Raw genomic sequence first — 24,720 nt, forward strand, 5'->3', positions numbered from 1 at the left:
GCACCGACAGATCTAGATCTTCCCGTCACAAAGCGGCACATATGCGTTCAGCTGGCTGTAGAAATACTGTGCAATTTTTAATAAGAATATGATTTTTATTTCGATGGCACTTTAATGAAATTAATGTGCGTGGCACATGCAACTGAGCACATATAAACCTGCACGTGTCATCCACAGGTTATTACAGACTCTACTAAGGCACAGATAATGCTTCACTTGCAAGAAAACTGTTCGAAAAATATTCACAATGATGTTAGTTCACTAATACACTCTCTCATATTTGTATGTGGGTGTATATGTATATAGAGTCATGGCCAAAAGTGTTGGCACCCTTGAAATTGTTCCAGAAAATGAAGTATTTCTCTTAGAAAATTATTGCAATTCACGTGTTTTATTATACACATGTTTATTTCCTTTGTGTGCATTGGAACAACACAAAAAGAAACGAAATAAATGGCAAATTGGACATAATTTCATGAAAAAACCCCAAAATTTGCTCTACAAAATTGCCATCTTTCCAAAAATGTGGGTAAACAACTTTGTGTCAAGCATGTGATGCTCATTCAAACTCTCCTGTGACAAGTAACAGGTGTGGGCAATATGAAAATCACTGAGCAACACGGCATTGGTGGTTATACTGCACCAGCAAGTTCTCTCCCAGGCAAAGATTTTAAAGCAGACTGAGGTTTCAAGATGTGCTGATCTTGCTCTTGATGAAGCACCAAGAAATGGACAACGGTGAGGATTGTAGACCCATTTCTCTGTCAAGGGATCTTTTTGAAAGACACATCATACTTACTATTTTTGAAATTGGAATATGTCCAGCAATGCCATCAGGTCAGAACTACCAATAACCAGTGGGAATCATCTGCACCGATCTACTGTTCAGAGAAGTCTGTCCAGAAGTGGTCTTCATGGAAGAATTGCACTTGGAAACAAGACTCCGTTATGCATGAAAACATAAGAGATGGAGTGCAGAAAAAAGGCAGCAGGTGCTCTGGATCGGTGAGTCAAGATGTGAAATATCTGGCTGTAACAAAAGGCATTTGTTTATCAGTGCGCAGGAGATTGGCTCAATAGGGGTCTGCATGCTACAGTGAAGCATGATGGAGGATGCTTGCAAGTTTATAGCTGCATTTCAGCAAATGGAGTTGGTAATTTGGTCAGGATTAAATGAGCTGTCCACTGCTTTGACAATCTGTTCTCATCCCTCATGTTTGGTCCCCAATAAAATAAAAACACATTTACTCACCTTCTGTGCCTCGCCATTCCACCGGTGTCTGCACTCCTTTCCTGGGCTCACATGCTGTTATGACATGTGATTCCAACGCCCAATCAGCACTGACGTCACTGTACCCGCCTTCGGACGTGTTCCTGATCAAGAAGAAGTGAGTGGCCAGCCGCAGCTCTCATCTTTCTTGATTATGTATACGTTCAGAGGAAGAGACAGCGAGCCCCGGGAACACAAGTGCTGGAACGGCATCAGCATGAGGTGAGCATAGGTGTATCAAAGATCACAGCTTCACAGCTGGTGGGGTCAGGTTAAACCCACCAGGCTAAACCCACCACGCTGTGACCTTTTTGTCTCGAACAACTCTCTGCTGCCCCTGTTGTTAGGACAATTACACAACTGTCCTCCCACCTCTCTTCCTGCTCCCTCTTTGACCACTTACAATCTGGCGTCCGGCAGAATCACCCCACTGAAACTGCCCTAACTAAAGTCACCAATGACCTACAAACCAAAAGCCAATCGACACTACTCTGTCCTCTTCCTCCTGGACCTGCCCTCTGCGTTGACACAGTGGACCACTCCCTATTACTACAGACTCTCTCATCTCTTGGCATCACAGACTTGGCCCCATCTTGGATCTCATCATACCTAACAGACCGGACATTCAGCATCTTCCACTCGCACACCACCTCCTCACCACGCCCCCTATCTGTCGGAGTCCCGCAAGGTTCAGTCCTAGGCCCCCTGCTCTTCTCCATTTACACCTTTGGCCTGGGACAGCCCATAGAGACCCATGGTTTTCAGTATCATCTCTATGCTGATGACACACAGATCTACATCTCTGGACCAGAAGTCACCACCCTACTAACCGGAATTCCACAATGTCTGTCCGTTATTTCATCCTTCTTCTCCTCTAGATTTCTAAAACTTAATATGGACAAAACAGAATTAATCATCTTTCCCCCATCTCACTCGACCCCACCCAAGGGACCTATCCATTAACGTAAATGGCTGCTCACTCTCCCCAGTCCCACAAGCTCGTTGCCTTGGGGTAATCCTTGACTCTGATCTCTCCTTCAAACAAAAAATCCAAGCCCTCTCCATATCCCACCGACTTTGACTCAAAAATATTTCCCGGATCTGTACATTCCTCAACCAAGAATCTGCAAAAACCCTAATCCATGCCCTCATCATCTCCCGCCTTGACTACTGCAACTTTCTGCTCTGTGGCCTCCCCTCTAACAGTCTCGCACCCCTTCAATCTATTCTAAACTCTGCTACCCGACTAATCCACCTGTCCCCCCGCTATTCCCCAGCCTCCCCCTCTGTCAATCCCTACACTGGCTCCCCATTACCCAAAGAATCCAGTTCAAAACCCTAACCATGACATGCAAAGCCATCCACAACCTATGCCTTCCATACATCTGTGACCTCGTCTCCCTGTACTTACCTGCACGGAACCTCCGATCCTCAGAAGATTTCCTTCTCGACTCCCCTCTAATCTCCTATTCCCACAATCGCATACAAGATTTCTCCCGCGCACCCTCCTGCTCTGGAATTCTCGACCACAACGTATCAGACTCTCACCTACAGTGGAAACCTTCAAAAAGGAACCTGAAGACCTACCTCTTCCGACAAGTCTACAACCTGCAGTGACCACCGATCGACCAAACCACTTTACGACCAACTCTACCCTCACCTACTGTATCCTCACCCATCCCTTGTAGATTGTGAGCCCTCGCGGGCAGGATCCTCTCTCCTTCTATGCCAGTCATGACTTGTATTGTTTAAGATTACTATACTTGTTTTTTAGTATGTACACCCCTCCTCACATGTAAAGCGCCATGAAATAAATGGCGCTATAATAATAAATAATAATAACTGACCTATTACGGAGGAGGCCGCAGGCTGTTTCCACTAATAGGCCTGTTATTTGGAAACTAACAGTGAGCATATTGTGTATACACCTCCTCCTATTCTAATGCATGTAATATACCGCTCTGGCAAAAAATAAGAGACCCCTGCAAAATGTTCAGTTTGTCTGATTTTTCTCTTTATAGGTATATTTTTGAGTAAAATATAAATTGTTCTTTTAGTCTATAAACTTCTGACAACATGTCTCTGAATTTCCAAGTAATACATTTTGGGTTTTTTTCTGAAAAGGAGAAATGGTCAAAATAAAAATAAAGTGCTTTCAGACCTCAAATAATGCAAAGTTCATAATCCTTTAGAAACAACAATACTAATGTTTTAACTCAGGAAGAGTTCAGAAATCAATATTTTGTGCAATAACCATGATTTTTAATCACAGCTTTCATGCGTCTTGGCATGCTTTCCACCAGTCTTTCACACTACTTCTGGCGCAAATATTTAAGCAGTACTTCTTTGTTTGTTTAATTGCTTGTGACTTTCCATCATCCTCTTGATTACATTCTAGAGGTTTTTCAATGGGGTTGAGGTCTGGAGATTGGGCTGCCCATGACAGGGTTTTGATGTGGTGGTCTCTTAATTTTTGCCAGAGCTGTATGTACCGTATATACCCCCAGTACGGTCACTGCTAACTCCACAATAACCCAAGAAAGATTTATTAGCTGCTACCATCAATAGTTTAGGCCGATTGGATGCCTGGTTCCAGGTAGCGTATGGCTTTCTGGATTAAATATTATATTTTAATCCAGAAAGAAAGTGAGTGTTTGTATAAAAATAAAAAAATTCAAAAGATTTGACAAGGGGGGACAAAACAATACAGTATATACAATTGCATAAAATAAACAGGATTAACCAAAGACTTACGAAGCGCTGGTCACACAGATGGCTCAGCTTAGCGGATGGAAGCAATCCATTTCAAAAACGTCTGGTTAACGTGGATCAGGCCTACACTGATATGGCCATGAGATGTGGCTTCAGCTTCAGAAAATTCTGAGAATCCCAGCATTCACGATATCTTCTCTACTGACAATCACAGGCATTCAATATCGACATCCTACTTTTTTATTGTGATTTTACGTTTTCACAGACAGGCACCATGGCATGGCTGTTGTCCACTATCTGAACACTATTTGGGGCTGATTGGGACGTCTCACAGTTATGAAAAATATTCATGTTCTTCCCCTATTAATCCTGAAGTTGAAAATGTCCTATCAATATCGGATCAATACTAACCCCAATATTCATAAGCGTGCATTGGAGACACAAAGTCTGGGGAAGTTCTTTCATCATACCAGCTCATCCCGGAGAAAAGCCTACTTCCCCTCCTTTTATCAAACAAACCCCAGACTTCATGTTTTTTCCTGGCAAATATACCAATCTTAATTACCTATCCACACCAGGGAGTCTGGGCTTCAAACAAAGTTTTAAATAGTTTTGTTACTTCTTATTAGCTACCATTAAGTTGCTTTACGCCATATGTCAACTGTGTAATTCTACTTCAAGGAGTGTTGTAGATTATAAGCTCTTTCTCCTACTGAAGATTGTGTGAGATGGGGGGTAAATGCCCCCTCACTGGAGAGCCCTTATCAATTTAAATTTTTTTCTATGACCAAGGTGTTTTTATTTTATCGGGCTCAAACAATGGGAGTGAGAAGGGGATGTCCTAGTAGTGCACAAGCCCTTTAATGGTGTCCTCAATGCTGAGAAATACAGACAGATACCTTTCCATCATGCATGATCCAGGAGGCATCTGAACGGCTCCAAATGTATTCTTCAGCCCGCCATCGACCCCAAACATACATCCAATCCCATTAAGAACGATCATCAGGATAAAAAAAGAACAGAGTCCTGGAAGTGATGATATGGCCCCCACAAAGCCCTGATTTCAACATCAACAAAGTCTACAATCAGAGAAGATTAGTGGTTAGTTCTACATGATCTTTTTAACAACTTCCTTGCCGAATTCCTTCAAAATCTGTGTGTAACTCTACCTATAAGAACTGATGCTGTTTTGATGTCACACCAAATATTGATTTGACTTAGATTTCTGTTGTTTATTCACTTTGCTTTTTGGTAATTGATAAAAATTAAACTGTAAACACTATATTTGTTTAAATCATTTTTACTTTGTAGCTTTTTTCCTGCATTTGCCTAAAACTCTTGCACATTCATGTATATATGAGAGTTCAGCTATTGCTTAGCAAATTGCTACACACAAAATAAATATTGGGAGTCATAAGGTTTATATTGTATTTTGCTAAAAATTAAACGTTATCGAAAGGGACCATAGATAAATGTGAACCCTCAAAGACATGAAAGATGTGAGAAGTTAGACCCCCAGGGATACGCGCATTATATTTTAGTTGTGGTTGACTTAGTTCCATTGTTCTTTGTAATATATTACTAATTACACAGTTTGGTAAAGGCGTATAGACTGTGAGTAATTGTAGTATTTCTCCTTATTCTGAGTCACATTGTATTGTTATAGGTCCAAGGAACAACTGTATGGAAGGCTGACATAGGAAAACCCTTGTTTTCGTCACCATTATGTAACCAGAATCAGGTTTTCGTTGGCTGTGTGGATGCAAAGTTCTACAGCTTCAGTCACATGGGTGAAAAGGTGAGAAACGCTGGGATGAGGGATACAGGAGAAGATATGGATTCCAGGTGTGCTAATGAAAGCCGATAGGGCAACGATGAACGTATGTGACATGAATCATCAGATATTTATTGTCTCTGTAGGCAAAACAGTAAGGAATTCATCAAGCATTAACCGCACTCCCCCTCATAAAACAAATTCCTTTATTGTAAAAAGGGAACTGCCAGAATTTTCATAAAATAAAAATTGTGAGTTCCCGGTAGTGGCACCTTTCAATGACTACCTGGAAAGATCTACCTACTGGCTTGCACAAAGCAAAGGTGTTTTTTCCAGTAGCAGAATTTTCATAATACGCAGTGTCTGTGCTCCCCATGATATTCTAAAGGAGTTGTTTTACCATGGATAAAGATTTTGTCACATACTTTATTTTTCAGACTATAAGGGTATGTGCACACACTGCGGATTGGCCCCTGCGGATTCGCAGCAGTTTTCCCTGAGTTTACAGTACCACGTAAACCGAAGGAAAACAAAATCCGCCTATGGGAGTGGAGACATGTACATATTCATTACCTTAATGAGCGGTACCACGTGACCGCTCAGCACAGGAAGAACTGCTGCGTCAGGACAGCCGAGATGCAGGGACGTAAAGCGACGGACCGAGGAGGGTGAGTATGATGTCACAGCGCCGACTCCTGCCGCTGCTCCGCTCCCCTCCCCTGCTGACTTTCTGGACAATGACTCGTGTATAAGCTGAGGGGTCATTTTCAGCACAAAAAAAGTGCTGTAAATCTCGGCTTATACACAAGTGTATACGGTAAATTAAAAATCATTTGTAAACTGCTAATTTCGTACTATGTTTTTTTTTTTCAGCTCTGGCAGTTCTCTACTGAAGGGCCTATTTTCTCCTCTCCTTGTGTCTCCACCCTCTCCGAGCATGTCACATTTGGCTCACATGATGGCTACATCTATTGCTGTAGTGCTGAGGCTGAATTATTATGGAGATACAAAACCAGCTCCCGCGTGTATACAACTCCATTTACATTTCCCAGTCCACACTCTGGAAACACTGAGCTGCTGGCGGTCGCTTCTACAGATGGGAATTTGTGGATTTTAGAGGCTGATTCTGGACTTCTCATCAGTCAGCAGGCACTGGCAGGAGAGATATTTTCTTCCCCGGTGGTGTATGGCTGCCAGCTCGTTGTTGGATGCAGGAACAATTATGTTTACTGTTTTGATCTGATCAGAAATGAAAAATGATTTGTAGAGAGTTAGGTTGGATCGCCTGTGAATCTTTGGATAGTTCCCTTTGCGAAAGAAAGTTGCGAACATCCTTCACAAGACATTGTATGATTTTTTGCAATGGTCTTCTGAATAATTACAACATCTTTTTGAAACATAGAGAATATAGTGCCATTGAAACACATGATCCAGGTAGTAGGACTGGTGTGAGTGTTCCCCTGTGAATGCCACTTCAAGATGTTGTGCACGTGGTCTCGAGACCAAAATCTGAATGTCATTGCGTTCAAGACAAAACCAGCACTCCTCGCTGAAGAGGATAGATCTCCTTTCCAGCCTCCATTACTGACTTCCTTTGTTCAATGGCCTTGTAGAGCAGCATTGTGAGGGCAATGAAGAGTCCTTCCTGACAGAATGTACAGTAGCTTGTCCCATCTAGTCTTCATTCCAGGTACTAACAGCTCAGCATTACATTGATTTGGTCATGGAACCAGTGCTACTGCCATTTCTCCATAGTTTCCAAGGTCGTATCTGCAGGGTCTCCGGACTTGTCTTCCATTGAGCACATCTGGGACGTCATTGTTGCTGCAATTATTGCAAAGTGAGATCCAACAGTGGATCTTGATAATTTGCATATCCATGTGCATTGAGCACGGAAAAACATTGAGCATGGAAAAACATGGAGCATGGAAAAACATTCCTCAGACAACCATTAATAACCTCGTTGACAGCAGCCAAGGCATATAAGTGCGTGTAATACTGCACATAGCACTCATACTCGATGCTGAATAAATAGATGAGATATTTTTACATTTTAATGACCATTTTTTCATCAATTGAATATCATTAACATGTCTATTCATCCAGTGATTTCCATAATGCCATGACTTTTCCTTCTGGGTGTTACTTCTCCACACTGAAATTTCGTTCATCGCCTGTCCTTTAAGTGGTGCTATTGCTCTAACTTTATTGTGGCTGACCAAAAATCACTTTGGAGTTAGTGGCATAACTAGAGTCCAATAGGATCAGGTGCAACATTTGGTCCTGGGACCCCCCCCCCCCCCCCCCTGCATGTTGGTCTGATGTATTGGGCCTTGTTGCGTTCTAAATCCTATAAGGACATTGTTGTCACCCCTTCATTATGTAGTAACGTCCCCCATCCTGTGCCCCTTCTAGGTGTATGTGTCCTCCATCCTGGGACCCTTCATGGTATACAGTCATGATGAAAAGTGGTGGCACCTTTCTTTAAATTGTTCTGGAAAATGAAGTATTTGTCCCAGACAATTATTACACATCTTTTGTTATGCACATGTTTATTTCCTTTGTGGGTATTGGAACAAAACAAACAAACCCCATTGAATGTCTGAATAGTTAAAAAAGTTTTCCACTATTTGGACAACTTCTTTTCATACCCTACTCTTGGCCCCATAAAATAATAAAGCTTATACTCGCCTCCTGTGTTGGCACCATTCTTGTGGTGTCGGAACTCGCGGTCTCAGGGCTCAGGCCACTCAATGCTGGCGTCCCTGTCCCCGCCTCCTGTTGAACTGAGCAGGAAGAGGAAGTCAGAGATCAGCTGCAGCCCGGACATGCTCTTCATGTGTGATTTGTCCTAAGGCGGAGACAGTGACATCAGTGCTGATTGGGCGCCACCGTCACATGTCACAACAACCACACAAGCGCTCCAGGACCGCGAGTTCCGGCATGGGAAGGGAGTATAACCTTCAAACATTTTGATCAAGAAGGGGTTGTCCACTACTTGAACAACCTCTTTAATATCACCCATAATAAGGACCCTATTATTATTTGGAATGGTATAGATATTTTGAGATATTTTAGTCTAAGGGTTAAAACCAAAGTGGTATTGAGTCCAGTCTGAAAGTTACTACCGTACATCCTTGGTTGGAAGATCCCCCATATAACACTGCATTGAATGTCAAGCTAAACTTTAGGGTATGTGCACACCTTCAGGTTTTTTCGCGATAAAAACTCATTAAAAACACATACATTATGCATCCTATCATCGCGGTTAAAAAAAGCAACATGTTCATTAATTTTGCGGATTTTCCGCGTTTTTCCCGCAATTTTATGCATTTGGAAAATAACGCACAAAAAATGCGTCAAAAACGCATGTGGATTTCTGGCAGAAATGTCCGGTTTTTGTTCAGGAAAATTTCTGCAAGAAATCCTGACGTGTGCACATAGCCTTATTCAGTATGTACTGTATGACCAGTTAGCTGTGTAGTATCTAGCAGAGCGTAACAATATTACATTGTATAATTGAATTTACGAAAATGACCTCTGCATAAAAAATACAAAGAAATGTGAAAAGTTCATACTTTTTATTGACATTTTTTGTGGGTTTTTTATGGACCTCTTCAGAACAGTCAGCCAAAACTGAAATAGAAATTACACATATAAGAATTATATATATATATATCTCTTTCTTGTACTTTTTCCAAAATTCCTTTTGCACAAAGTTCAGTTAAACTCAGTTAAATTCAAAATGAATTTGAAAGTGTTCATAATGTGATATCACAGACTCTGCATTTTTTTGAATGTTTGCTAATAATTTATAATAAGAAACAATGGTGCTTAAAAAATAAACAAAAACTGCACAATGGTACATGGTAATAGAATTATATGAAACTGTAATATTAACCCAAAAGGAGAATCGTTCACAGCAAATGAGGGCATTGTCCTTCTATATTACATGTGGAGTCTCAGCCATGTTTTCTCCAGTCTGTGCTATATGTGTGCAAGCTTGAGGGGGTACTTTGAAAATATGCAGAATGTATTTGCATACTACATCCAAATTCTGCAAAGCAGAATAAATATACTTTAGCAATTCCTACAGAAATTTGGAAATTGTAAAGATCAGTGAGGCATATTTGCCCTTCCGGATTTTAGAAAAGCTGAGTGTTCATGACTTTAGGAGAAACAATGATAATCTTATAAAACAAACCCCACCATATTAAATAATAAAAGACTTAACAGAAAAGAACAACGATGGTCTTTATATTTACTGGTGTTTTTGTTTTTTATTTTTCTTTTAAGGGAAAATGAACACCACCTTCTTTAAACTAGACATTGAAGACTCGCCTAAATGTAAACATTTAGAAGTGCACCAATCTTTACATAATCCAAGTTCATCTAAAACGGCAGAAGTATAACTGGACCTCCCACAGCACAGCGCTCCTTCAGATTAGGAGTGGCATTACAGTCTAGATTTTTTTTTTTTTGCATATTTATTTGATAGAAATATGGCTACTCAATTAGGGCAAGAACAATTATAATTACCATATGACCATAATATATGGAAACCAACACAAGATTCCACTTACGAACTTTGTGTATTGCCTGATGGATGTTGTGCATAGTAAACAAATGGCTTCAAGTCAATATATTATCTGTTCCTAATAGGCTGCTATAATGCTCTTTATATTGGATCATTTGTAATTGCCTAATTAAATATAATAAAGTATAATACTGTTTTTTCCCCCAATAATACCAATTTTCAATTTCTGCCAAGCGCTTGTTTTCTTAGTAGCACCAAACATTTGCCACATGTTGTACTGTAGATTCACTTTTTGATTAGGTCATTTCTAATCCCATGGAAGTTTAGATCCTAAAGAAATTGATACATGTGTACAGGTTATAGATGTGACCAGACGATCATGTAAATAATTTAGAGCAATGATCTGTATATTGCCGATCACTCCTAGGAATTATTGTGCATTGCAGAGCTACAAACCTGTCAGCATTAGGAAGGTGTCCGCCCGTTATATCGAACTAGATGGTGGCCCGATTCTAACGCATCGGGTATTCTAGAATATGTATGTCCACGTAGTATATTGCCCAGCAACGTAGTATATTGCCCAGTTACATTGTATATTGCCCAGTGACGTAGTATACAGCACAGAGCCACGTAGTATATTGCCCAGTGACGTAGTATACAGCACAGAGCCACGTAGTATATTGCACAGCCCATGTAGTATATTGCCCAGCTATGTAGTATATTGCCCAGCCACGTTTGACACAGGTTAAAAAAATAAACATATACTCACCTTCCGCAGGCGCGTTGTAGCTCTGTGGCCTGTGTGGGGTGCAGGCGGCAGCTTCCGGTCCCAGGGTGTGATGACGTCGCGGTCACGTGACCGTGTCGCGGTCACGTGACCGTGACATCACAGCAGGTCCTTGTCGCGCAGGACCTGTGATGACGTCGCGGTCACATGACCGTGTAGCTGTCACATGACCGTGACGTCACGGCAGGTCCTTGTCGCGCAGGACCTGTGATGACGTCGCGGTCATATGACCGTGTAGCTGTCACATGACCGTGACGTCATGGCAGGTCCTTTCTGTGCAGGCGTGCAGGACTTGTGATGACTTCGCGGTCACATGACCGTGACGTCATGGCAGGTCCTTCTGCCAGACCATCCTTGGCACCGGAACGTGCCGCTTGCATCGCGAGGAGCGGGAAAGGCGGCGTAGGTGAGTATATAATTATTTTTTTTTTTAATTATTTTTAACATTAGATTTTTTTACTATTGACGCTGCATAGGCTGCGTCAATAGTAAAAAACTTGGTCACACAGGGTTAATAGCAGCGGTAATGGAGTGTGTTACCCGCGGCATAACGCGGTCCGTTACCGCCGGCATTAACCCTGTGTGAGCGGTGACTGGAGGGGTGTATGCGGACGCCGGGCAGTGAGTGCGGGAAGTAAGGAGCGGCCATTTTCTTCCGGTCTGTGCGCGTCGCTGATTGGTCGTGGGCGTTTTGCCACGACCAATCAGCGACTTGGATTCCATGACAGACAGCGGCCGCGACCAATGAATATCCGTGACAGACAGAAGGACAGAAAGACGGAAGTGACCCTTAGACAATTATATAGTAGAAGTGCGGCATCCGGGAAATAATGGACTTTATTTCTCTTGGGAGCCATTGGCTTTCAGTCATCCAGTGAAACTGATGCACTTCAATGCCGGCTGTGAGAGACAGTGGTGGGGCATGATTACTTCTGCCTCTCGCAGTGCTGTGATCGGTGACTGTAGCTGCGCCAGCACACCTACATGCCTAAGAGGCGGCTGGGGCGAAACCCGCGTAGGGGCGCGTGTTGACATTCATGGAGAAAGAAAAGGGTAAGATGACAGCATGGGATTGGTTCCCTTATATTTATACTACTTTGGGGTCACTGGACCATAGGGTGTATCCCTTTTACTCTGTGTAACATTGATCCTTATGGTTGCTTAGGGACGTAGTAAGCACTGGCACTTTACTTTATCTTATAAGTATCCACTGGATCGTGTTGCCACAACTTATGCCCTTTTTCTGTATCCATGGTGCAACACTGGTTTTGGTGCACCCATTGTTCAATATTCAAATGACTCCGTATTGTACAATTCTTTGATTACAATTTGGATTTATGTTTTGTAATTTATAGTTTTTGCTATTGTGTATTAATAAACATTTTTTTTATATATTTATGAGTTGTTATACTTCATGTTCTTTGGTTCTTATATTGGGATAGGAGCTTGGAGATGGAAATACCCCTTTTAGCCTCCGTGGCCACTTTCTTAGATATTGTTCTGCTTTCGTGATAAGTTCATACAGTAAGAAAGTAATACATCTTCATGGATTACACTGACACTAGGATGCACATGCTGCTTAAGTTTCAAGAGCGTAAAAAAAGTCCTATCTATCTGGATTGAGGGTTTGGTTATGCAGAACAAGACTAATATTCTTATTGTTTTATTGCTCTTAAAGAAAATAATTCTGATTTAAGATGTCCAGTGTACTGATGTCCACTATTATCCTGCAGGACTTGTGCTCGGAAGATGTGTGGTGCGCCCGGTTCCCACAGTAGTAGTCACAATATATTCAGCCCCAACGATCTATATATTTATGTCTGTCTGGTTGTGTTATAAATCATGCATCAAAATGAAGACATAAAGGGTGAGGCTTAAACTTTGGGATCGTTGGTGCGGGATATATCTTGGCTACGAACGATTGCCACTATTACATCTGAGATTCAGGCTCCGTGAAACCTTTTTGTACTAAAACGAGTTATGCTTAAAGGGGTTTTACTGGTCTTTTATATTGATGGCATTTCCTTAGGGCAGGCCTCCAATATTTGATCAGCAGGGGTAATGACTTGGTGTACATACAGAAATCTGATAATTATAGAGACCCCAACACTTCATGAGGTCTGGACATTGTGTAGTGGATCCCCAACAATTGGATATTTATTACCTATTCTGTGGAGAGGTGACAAATGCCTTTCATGAGAGAGCCCCTTAGGCCGATCATACACATTAGGTGATGTCAGTAGGACCAGCCAACCACCTAAGATCAATGGGGAGGGGGACTCCCAAATTTGTAGGTGGTGGAAATGGCTTGTGCTGTTGGATTTCAACATGCCTGATCCTTTTGTTTCTGATAAACTAATGCTAGATGGCTCAGTGTTCAAAACACAGGGAGGTTCAGCCACACCCAAGGTGCATGTGTATGGTGGACGTTGAAGGAATAGCGGCCAGTCCAACTGGACAGCCGGCTAAAGTGTATGGCCAGCATTTCTGATCTACTTCTACTGTGGTAATGTCAGCTTGTGTTATTAGCATGTAATAAAATATAAAAGAATAACTACAATGGAGTGTCATTATAGAATATATTGTGCACTGTGTGCATTTTTTTTTATTTTGTTGGTTAGTTATGTTCCTGAGTCCTTCACCCTCTTGCTGCTGGATCCGGTCAGTCATTAGTCACATCCCACCTGTTTAATAGCTACAGAGACATGATCCTGGAAAGGTCCTAGATTCTTTATCACATATAATACTCTGAGCTTTCTAAGGCTCGGGTCCCACAATGAGTATTTGGTAAGTTTTTGATGGTACAGATTTTCTGCATCATTTTTGTACCAATTAGTAAAATTAGGTTACTTGAGTTTCTAGTGCATTTTTTCTATGTCTTTTTATTGCGGTTTTTTTTTTCAGCTGTGGTTTTTTTCTCCTTTTGGTATGTCCTGTTTGAAATAAAACTGCTTTGTTTTGGAAACTTTCTCTTACTTTGCTTTCATAAAATATTGATAAAGTCATGTGCAGATTACATGTGTTTTATTGTGTTTCCACTGCGGATAAACACTAAAATGTAGCATCCAAGTCTATGTGGAACATCCGCAAATAAAATGCATATTTACCGCAAGAGAAATTGACATGTTGCGGATTTTATAAAATGCACCGCAAGTCAGTTTACACAGCGTAAAAGAAAAAAAAAAACACCATGGACGTTAGATTTCCATAAATCCCATATTCTGTGCTGGAGTTTTAGTAAGCTGTGTTTGTTTTTGCACTGCGTAAAATATACAATTGGTAAAACACACAAAATACTCATCGTTGGAAATTTATCCCTTCTCCTATATGCTCACTGTGTGAGTCATGAAACATAAGTCAACTGTCAGAGGCAGGCTGTAAGCTTTCCTGAAGAGGTGGGTTTTCAGGTTCTGTCTGAAGGCTCCGAATGTGATTGATAGTCGGATGTGTTGGGGCAAAGAATTCCAGAGGATGGGGGATATTCTGGAGAAGTCTTGGAGGCGGTTGGGTGAGGAGCGTATCAGTGTGGAGGAGAGAAGGAGGTCTTGGGAGGAGCGGAGATTACGTGAGGGAAGATATCGGGAGATTAGTTCAGAGATCTATGGCGGAAACAGGTTATTGATGACATTGTAGGTCAGTATTAGTAATTTGAACTGGATACGCTGAGGGAATCAGTGAAGAGATTTGCAGAGGGGGGAAGCGGAGGCGTAGCGAGGAGAGAGATGAATTAGTCAGGCAGCAGAGTAAAGGATGGACTGGAAAGGTGCAAGGGTGTTAGCAGGGAGGCCACAGAAAAGGTTGTTGCAGTAGTCGAGGCGGGAGATGATGAGGGCATGCACAAGCATTTTAGTAGATTGCCGGTTGAGAAAGGGACAGATTTTGGAGATATTTTTAAGCTGGAGGCGACAGGAGGTGGAAAGAGCTTGGATGTGCTGTTTGAAGGACAGGGCAGAGTCAAGGGTTACTCCGAGGCAGCGGACTTCCGGTACGGGGGAAAGCGTGATGTTGTTAATTGCGATAGGTCAGGTAAGGAAGATCTATGAGATGGAGGAAAGATGATGAGTTCAGATTTGTCCACATTGAGTTTGAGGAAGTGAGAGGAGGAAGATATGGCTGATAGACACTCCGGGATTCTGGACAGCAGAGAGGTGACGTCTGGGCCAGAGAGGTAGATCTGTCTGAGTGTCATCAGCATAAAGGTGGTACTGGAATCTATGGGACTTTGAGTTGTCCCAGGCCAAGTGTATACCATAGCCTGCAGATTACCTCCCCTGGTTGAGTCATCTACCAGCTGAGAGAGGAAATTGTCCTGAACTGTGGATAACAACCTGCAGCTTTTAGCACAACCAGAAGATTCTGTGTTTTCCCACTACTTGGACACCTTCTCGTCGTACCCCACGCTTGTCCGCCATAAAATAATAAAGCTTATTCTCGCCTCCTGTGCTCGCGCCGTTTCTGCAGTGTCGGCACTCTCAGTCCTGATTGGGCGCCGGCATCACATGTCACAACAACCACACCAGAGTGCCGGGACCGTGAGTGGCAGCATGGGAGGTGAGTATAACCTTTAATATTTTATGGAGGCCAAACATTTTGATCAAGAAGGGGTTGTCCAAGTAGTGGACAACCCCTTTATTATCACCCATAATAAGGACCCTATTATTATTTAGAAAGGTATAGGTATTTGGGAAGCAGTGAACCCGTTGCTCACCGAGTCAAGTCTGAAAGTTACTACCGTACATCCTTGGTGGGAGGAGCCCCCATATAGCACTGCATTGAATGTGTCCAGCCAAACTTTATTCAATATGCACTGTATGACGTTAGCTGTGTAGTATCTAGCAGAGCGTACATTATTACAATTGTTACATTGTATAATTGAATTTACGAAAATGACCTCTACATAAAAAATACGAAGAAATATGAAAAGTTCATACTTTTTATTGACATTTTTTGTGGGTTTTTTATGGACCTCTTCATAACAGTCAGACAAAACTGAAATAGAAATTACACATATAAGAATTATATATATATATCTCTCTCTTTCTTGTACTTTTTCCAAAATTCCTTTTGCACAAAGTTCAGTTAAACGTAAAATTCAAAACAAATTCAAAAGTATTCATAAGGAGATATCACAGACTCTGTATATTTTTTTTTTTTTTATGTTTGCTAATAATTTAGTCCAAACTAATAATTTATAATAAGAAACAATGGTGCTTAAAAAATAAAAAACAGTAAACAAAAACTGCACAACGGTACATGGTAATAGATTTATAGGCTACTGTAATATTAACCCAAAAGGAGAATCGTCCACAGCAAATGAGGGCATTGTCCTTCTATATTACATGTGGAGTCTCAGCCATGTTTTCTCCAGTCTGTGCTATATGTGTGCAAGCTTGAGGGGGTACTTTGCAGAATTTGGATGTAGTATGCAAATACATTCTATTTTCAAAGCAGAATAAATATCCTTTAGCAATTTCTACAGAAATTTGGAAATTGTAAAAATCAATGAGGCAGATTTGCCCTTCCTGACTTTAGAAACGCTGAGTGTTCATGACTTTAGGAGAAACATTGATAATCTTATAAAACAAACCCCACCATATTGAATAATAAAAGACTTAACAGAAAAGAACAACAATGGTTTTTATATTTACTGGTGTTTTTGTTTTTTTATTTTTCTTTTAAGGAAAAATGAACTCCACCTTTTTTAAGCTAGACATTGAAGACTCGCTTAAATGTAAACGTTTAGAAGTGCACCAATCTTTACATAATCCAAGTTCATCTAAGGCTACTTTCACACTAGCGTGCCGTGCCGACGCAACGATGCTAGCGTTGAAAGCGCTGCCCCATTGTAAGGTCCGGGGAGGAGGGGGCAGAGTTCCGGCCGTGCATGCGCGGTTGGAAATGGCGGACACGTTGCACAAAAAAACGTTACATGTAGCGTTTTTTTGTGCCGACGGTCCGCCAAAACACGACGCATCCGTCGGATGTCGGATGCGACGTGTGGCAATGCGTCGCTAATGCAAGTCAATGGAGAAAAAACACATCCTGCAAGCACTTTTGCAGGATGCGTTTTTTCTCCAAAACGACGCATTGCGACGGAGGCCAAATGACGCTAGTGTGAAAGTAGCCTAAAACGGCAGAAGTATAACTGGACCTCCCACAGCACAGCGCTCCTTCAGATTAGGAGTGGCATTACAGTCTAGATTTTTTTTTGCATATTTAGTTGATAGAAATATGGCTACTCAATTAGGACACCAGCAATTATAATTACCATATGACCATAATATATGGAAACCAACACAAGATTCCACTTAGGAACTTTGTGTATTGCCTGATGGATGTTGTGCATAGTAAACAAATGGCTTCAAGTCAATATATTATCTGTTCCTAATAGGCTGCTATAATGCTCTTTATACAGGATCATTTGTAATTGCCTAATTAAATATAATAAAGTATAATACTGTGTTTTCCCCCAATAATACCAATTTTCAATTTCTGCCAAGCGCTTGTTTTCTTAGTAGCACCAAACATTTGCCACATGCTGTACTGTAGATTCACTTTTTGATTAGGTCATTTCTAATCCCATGGAAGTTTAGATCCTAAAGAAATTGATACACGTGTACAGGTTATAGATGTGACCAGACGATCATGTAAATAATTTAGAGCAATGATCTGTATATTGCCGATCACTCCTAGGAATTATTGTGCATTGCAGAGCTACAAACCTGTCAGCATTAGGAAGGTGTCTGCCCATTATATCGAAAGTGCGGCACCCGGGAAATAATGGACTTTGTTTCTCTTGGGAGCCATTGGCTTTCAGTCATCCAGTCAAACTGATGCACTTCAATGCCGGCTGTGAGAGACAGTGGTGGGGCATGATTACTTCTGCCTCTCGCAGTGCTGTGATCGGTGACTGTAGCTGCGCCAGCACACCTACATGCCTAAGAGGCGGCTGGGGCGAAACCCGCGTAGGGGCGCGTGTTGACATTCATGGAGAAAGAAAAGGGTAAGATGACAGCATGGGATTGGTTCCCTTATATTTATACTACATTGGGGTCACTGGACCATAGGGTGTATCCCTTTTACTCTGTGTAAGATTGATCCTTATGGTTGCTTAGGGACGTAGTAAGCACTGGCACTTTACTTTATCTTATAAGTATCCACTGGATCGTGTTGCCACAACTTATGCCCTTTTTCTGTATCCATGGTGCAACACTGGTTTTGGTGCACCCATTGTTCAATATTCAAATGACTCCGTATTGTACAATTCTTTGATTACAATTTGGATTTATGTTTTGTAATTTATAGTTTTTGCTATTGTGTATTAATAAACATATTTTTTAATATATTTATGAGTTGTTATACTTCATGTTCTTTGGTTCTTATATTGGGATAGGAGCTTGGAGATGGAAATACTCCTTTTAGCCTCCCTGGCCATTTTCTTAGATATTTTTCTGCTTTCGTGATAAGTTCATACAGTAAGAAAGTAATACATCTTCATGGATTACACTGACACTAGGATGCACATGCTGCTTAAGTTTCAAGAGCGTAAAAAAAGTCCTATCTATCTGGATTGAGGGTTTGGTTATGCAGAACAAGACTAATATTCTTATTGTTTTATTGCTCTTAAAGAAAATAATTCTGATTTAAGATGTCCAGTGTACTGATGTCCACTATTATCCTGCAGGACTTGTGCTCGGAAGATGTGTGGTGCGCCCGGTTCCCACAGTAGTAGTCACAATATATTCAGCCCCAACGATCCATATACTTTATGTCTGTCTGGTTGTGTTATAAATCATGCATCAAAATGAAGACATAAAGGGTGAGGCTTAAACTTTGGGATCGTTGGTGCGGGATATATCTTGGCTACGAACGATTGCCACTATTACATCTGAGATTCAGGCTCCGTGAAACCTTTTTGTATTAAAATGAGTTATGCTTAAAGGGGTTTTACTGGTCTTTTATATTGATGGCATTTCCTAAGGGCAGGCCTCCAATATTTGATCAGTAGGGGTAATGACTTGGTGTACATCCAGAAATCTGATAATTATAGAGACCCCAACACTTCATGAGGTCTGGACATTGTGTAGTGGATTCCCAACAATTGGATATTTATTACCTATTCTGTGGAGAGGTGACAAATGCCTTTCATGAGAGAGCCCCTTAGGCCGATCATACACATTAGGTGATGTCAGTAGGACCAGCCAACCACCTAAGATCAATGGGGAGGGGGACTCCCAAATTTGTAGGTGGTGGAAATGGCTTGTGCTGTTGGATTTCGACATGCCTGATTCTTTTGTTTCTGATGAACTTTTATTGCGTTTTTTTTTTTTCAGTTGTGGTTTTTGTCTCCTTTTGGTATGTCCAGTTTGAAATAAAACTACTTCGTTTTGGAAACTTTCTCTTACTTTGCTTTCAAAAAAATATTGATAAAGTCATGTGCAGATTACATGTACATTACATTGTGTTTCCACTGCGGATAAACACTAAAATGTAGCATCCAAGTCTATGTAGAACATCCGCAAATAAAATGCATATTTACCGCAAGAGAAATTGACATGTTGCGGAATTTTAAAAAATGCACCACAAGTCAATTTACACAGCGTAAAAGAAATAAAAACACCATGGGCATTAGATTTCCATAAATCCCATAAATAAACTGTGCGGGAGTTTTAGTAAGCTGTGTTTGTTTTAGCACAGCGTAAAATATACAATTGGTAAAACACACAAAATACTCATCGTTGGAAATGTATCCCTTCTCCTATATGCTCACTATGTGAGTCCTGAAACATGAGTCAACTGTCAGAGGCAGGAGAACTGCAAGTGCAGTGTGACCTGTCAGTCAGAGGGAGGCAGCAGGCAGGTAATATGGAAAGAGGCAGGAGAACTGCAAGTGCAGTGTGACCCTGTCAGTCAGAGGGAGGCAGCAGGCAGGTAATATGGATAGAGGCAGGAGAACTGCAAGTGCAGTGTGACCCTGTCAGTCAGAGGGAGGCAGCAGGCAGGTAATATGGAAAGAGGCAGGAGAACTGCAAGTGCAGTGTGACCCTGTCAGTCAGAGGGAGGCAGCAGGCAGCTAATATGGAAAGAGGCAGGAGAACTGCAAGTGCAGTGTGACCCTGTCAGTCAGAGGGAGGCAGCAGGCCGTTAATATGGAAAGAGGCAGGAGAAGTGCAAGTGCAGTGTGACCTGTCAGAGGGAGGAGTCAGGCAGTGGGTGGGGAATACGGAGAGCGGTAAGGTCAGGCCCCGCCCATGGCACCTACAACTTATTAGCATATAATAAAAACTATGGATTTCTCTAAAACAGCTTTCTACAAGCAAGGTAAGGATTTACTCCACATTAAATCACCTTTTTATACATGCTATTAAAGGTACTGTATAAACTCCTAATGACCGGTTCTCTTTAAGAAGGATGCAAAGCTGTGCCTGATTATTATTGTCAGCATGGGGATGAATAAAATAAATATTTTTATATTAAAACCAGGGTGTTGTGTTAGTTTTATTCTCCAGAACCATCTGTGCCCTTGCCCATGGGCTATGCCTGGTATTCAAGTGAATGTGTCCTAGCTGTAATATCATATATTGCCTAAGGAAAACCGTTTAATGAACATTTCTGAACTAAATGGAGCAAACTCTTTTTCACCGGGGTCCTAAAGGGGCCACTTCTACCTCCACAGCAGGAGGCATTGTGCATTATGATAAGGTATTGGACTGTAAATGGCCCATATATTGTTCTTGCACAGGGGCCTCTTCCGCCAGTGTCCGCCACATCTTATTCCCCAACGTACTGTTGCACAGATCTTAGCACTAAATGATGCAGAAAGAAGGGGAGCGAAAATGGAGGATTCCTGGGACACAATATTATTATCCTCTGGATATTTAACTGGAGACAAGATGATCAAGCAGGAAAAGCTTGGGATGGTGTTATGGTCATACTGGGTTATTTTATCTTGCCAGTGATATATATATATATATATATATATATATATATATATATATATATATATATAGCATGTATTTAGTGACTGGTCTCTGCTGTAGAACCACTTGTGATTTCTGCAGTGATTATTGTCATTAATCATAGAGACAACCCCCATTTATTATCCGTAAATATTTGGTTCCATAGAAAATGTGAATTAATGGCTGAGAGCAGTAAAGGACAATCTGAATGAAATTTCAATTCCTTTTTTTCAATCCTAGATTTGTAGGATAATACACTAAACACAATCTACGGTACAAGTAAGAATAGTGTTTAACTCCTGTGTAATATAAGTGCGGTGACCTCTTTAGGATCAAGTGTATGTGATTTTGATGATTCTTGTAGCAGAAAATGAGGTTTAAACCAGAAAACCCCTTTAAGTGTCTCTTTGCTTAACTCTGATGTTTTCAATTGGGGTGTATGTCATGCAAAATAAAATGCCACCAGCAGGCACAAAGGACTTATTAATGACAGAGACTGGGGGAGAACAATCAGACTGGTTCAAGTTGACAGTATCTTGGATATCCATGCACCTCTACATCCCTGAACATGGAATATCAAACGGCCTTGTGTCTACAGGCCAAGCTGGTGGTGGGGAAATGGTGTGTGGTGGTGCACATTAATCCCCTTAGGCTAGGACTAATACGTGACTTATGGGCACAGGATGACAAATGTTGAGCAGTCAGGTAATATACTTACTCAACTACCGCCAACTTCTCCTGTGTCCAGCGTCGCTCTGCTCCTCTTCTCAGTGACGTCACTGCTCTTCAGACTCTCTGTGTCACTGCGCTCTGCATGACCCAGACGTGGCTTTTACAGTGTAAGTGTATGAAGTGTAAGAATGAGGCTCTTACATTGTAAAAGAGACTTCCGGCTCGCACATAGTGAGCCAGGTAGGCTGAAATGCAGTGACGTCACTGAGAAGAGGAGCAGAATGGTGCTGGAGCCCAGAGTAGGTGATGGTAGGGAAGTATATGAATACGCTCACACTTCAATATATACATACATATATATATATCTTCATGAGAGGACTTCTTTAACTTTCAACTTTTCACCAGAAAACCCCCTTATAACTTGATTTATGTGTGCCCCATCACTGGGGCCTGAAACCAACTTTTCATCCCCTTTACAATGAAGCAGCAGTCCGCATGCTCGACCGGTGGGCCATTCATTCCCTGTAGGGCTATCGGGCACTACACTTGGCTTTTTCTATCAGCCCCATAGACAATGACTGGAGCTGTGGTTGGGGCTCCTGACCAGCCACACCAGTTAGTACCCAGGCTAAAAATGCCCCATCGAGGTTAAAAAAATTAAAAAAAAAAATCTCCAATCTGCCAATAGGTGATAACGTTTTTTCATTGGACAACCCATTTAAAAGATTTTTAAAAGACCAAGAACGAGATTTATCAAATAAATTTCACCAGAATTCTAGCATAAAAAGTCACCACGTTACATAGTTGCACTAAAAATGTTGGCATTTTCACGCCAGTTTCACCCAGCTGAGCCTGACTGGAGTAAGATTTGTGGTGCAGCGCACACCACTCGTTCCCAATTCATTAAAAGGCATGGGCCTCGTAATGAATTGGGAGCGTCTGACTCCAGCACGTCCCCTCATCAAGATTGGAGTGAAAATTGACGGTATTGATGAATCGGGCCCCAAGTGAAAAATCCACCCGGAGGTGACTGAACTACATACACCAAGCAGCACTATGCATGAAGAAGAAGGTGAGTATCCAGTGGTATCATCTTTAAATTCCTTGGTATGTGATAAGGTAGAGATATGATATTATTACAGTAGATGGTTAGGACAAGTTTATGGGACCTGAAACTAACCAAAAATGAGGATTGAAAAAAAATCTTATATCAAATATTGGGACACATCTTTGTATAAATTTAGGCATCTAGGAAAATGGAAATCTTATGATACATGTGAGTCTTAGCATATTCCTTATGGAGATCTGTTTTATTGATATCATGAAAGGAGTATTACTGTCTCTAAGATCCTATCCCAATATGCAGTAGGTATAATAATATTAGCAAATAATCCCAATGAGAAATACAGTATAGTTCTTCTGATTCGCTGTGTTGCTTACCCCTTGTGCACGGCATTGCAGTAGCTTAGGTATCCATGGTTACAACCACCAACAACTGTCACTATATGCGTGGTAAGCGATCCAGCGAATCCGAGGAACTATACCATATTTCTAATTTAAGGTATTAGCTAACATTATTACTACATATTGGGATAGGATCCTTTAGATGGAAATATCCCTTTAAGTTACAGGTATACATGTTATTTCTTCAAAAGGCTAATAAAGATCAAAACTAAAGCAGGTCAACACCTGGTTATTCTTTTCTTGCCTTTGTGAATCCCAGCACCATGCTCCTTAATATTTCCTATGACAAGTTCTCTCCATTTTTGTTCACTGTACAAAAAATCTATATATATAATTGTCTAAGGGTTTTTCCGTCTGTCTGTCTGTCTTTCTGTCTTTCTGTCTGTCTGTCTGTCTGTCTGTCTGTCTTTCTGTCTGTCTGTCTGTCTGTCCTGGAAATCCCGCGTCTCTGATTGGTCGAGGCCGCCAGGCCTCGACCAATCAGCGACGGGCACAGCATGGCGACGATGATGTCATAATGGAAATCCCGCCTCTCTGGTCGAGGCCTCCAGGCCTCGACCAACCAGCGACGGGCACAGTATCGACGTAGATGTCATAATGGTTGCCATGGCGACGATGATGTCCTAAAGGTTGCCTCGACCAATCAGCGACGGGCACAGTCTGCCACGAATTCTGGAATCATCATTGTCCATATACTACGGGGACATGCATATTCTAGAATACCCGATGCTTTAGAATCGGGCCACAGTCTAGTACTTTATAAATAAATAACTTTTTCCACCTAATACCTAAAGAAAAAAGGAGTAGGGCTCGCTAGTAACTGTCATTGGATCCGTCCAGTCATTCACTAAAAGGCCTGAGCGCTGACCCGTAGGCCCGCTACATGTCCGCCCCAAACAATACTATTTTCACCCTAAAGGCAGACCTTTCATACACATACAAAAAAATCATTTTATTATGGACACGATAACTTTTTGCTCTTTTATAATGGTAGTCACGCACTAAATCCAAACAGACCACATGTTCACATTTTATACTACGTTGTGCATAGGAATAGTATGATCAGCTCTCGCATATCTATTTGTTACATAGTTTTACTCCAATTTAATATATCTAGGGAAAACCCTCTAGATTATTGGAGTTACATTAGATCTTGGGCACCAAGGCCCCAATACACAATTTTTTTGGTCTTTTTGGCATTTTAAGCTGTTTTTGATTTACATCAAATTCTACTTTTAGTTTCTGCCATTTTTAATTATATTTTATATGATGCCTATTTATTATTATTATTATTATTATTATTATTATTATTATTTATATTATTATTATTTTTCTGTTTGCCATTGTAAGCATGTTTTTTGTTTTCCATGTTTTTGTTTTCCATGTTTTATGTGACTGCCTATTTTTTAAATTATTTTTCTGTTTGCCATTGTGGGCAATGTTCTTAGTTTTTTAGATGTTTGTAGATGATTCATCAATTGCGACTTTTTAAAAGGTCACAACATTTTTGCTCCTGCAGTTTTGTGTTTTGTTTTGGGTTTTTTT

The 24,720-nt window shown here is 41.2% G+C and overlaps 1 protein-coding gene across 2 annotated transcripts in view; it reads left to right on the forward strand.

Annotated features, from left to right (window-relative positions):
• Positions 1 to 7,804, forward strand: part of AASDH (aminoadipate-semialdehyde dehydrogenase) — a 58,666-nt gene extending 50,862 nt beyond the window's left edge. The window contains exons 14-15 of one of the 2 annotated variants that reach the window (XM_077279726.1): positions 5,649 to 5,780; positions 6,630 to 7,804. In XM_077279726.1, the coding sequence (XP_077135841.1) occupies positions 5,649 to 5,780; positions 6,630 to 7,016 (519 nt within the window). In that variant the 3' untranslated portion in view covers positions 7,017 to 7,804. The remainder of the gene's footprint in view (positions 1 to 5,648; positions 5,781 to 6,629) is intronic. The other variant, XM_077279727.1, reaches the window with a different exon arrangement.
• The last annotated feature ends 16,916 nt before the right edge of the window (positions 7,805 to 24,720 follow it).

This window comes from Ranitomeya variabilis, chromosome 1, assembly GCF_051348905.1.
Source record: "Ranitomeya variabilis isolate aRanVar5 chromosome 1, aRanVar5.hap1, whole genome shotgun sequence".
NCBI lineage: Eukaryota > Metazoa > Chordata > Amphibia > Anura > Dendrobatidae > Ranitomeya > Ranitomeya variabilis.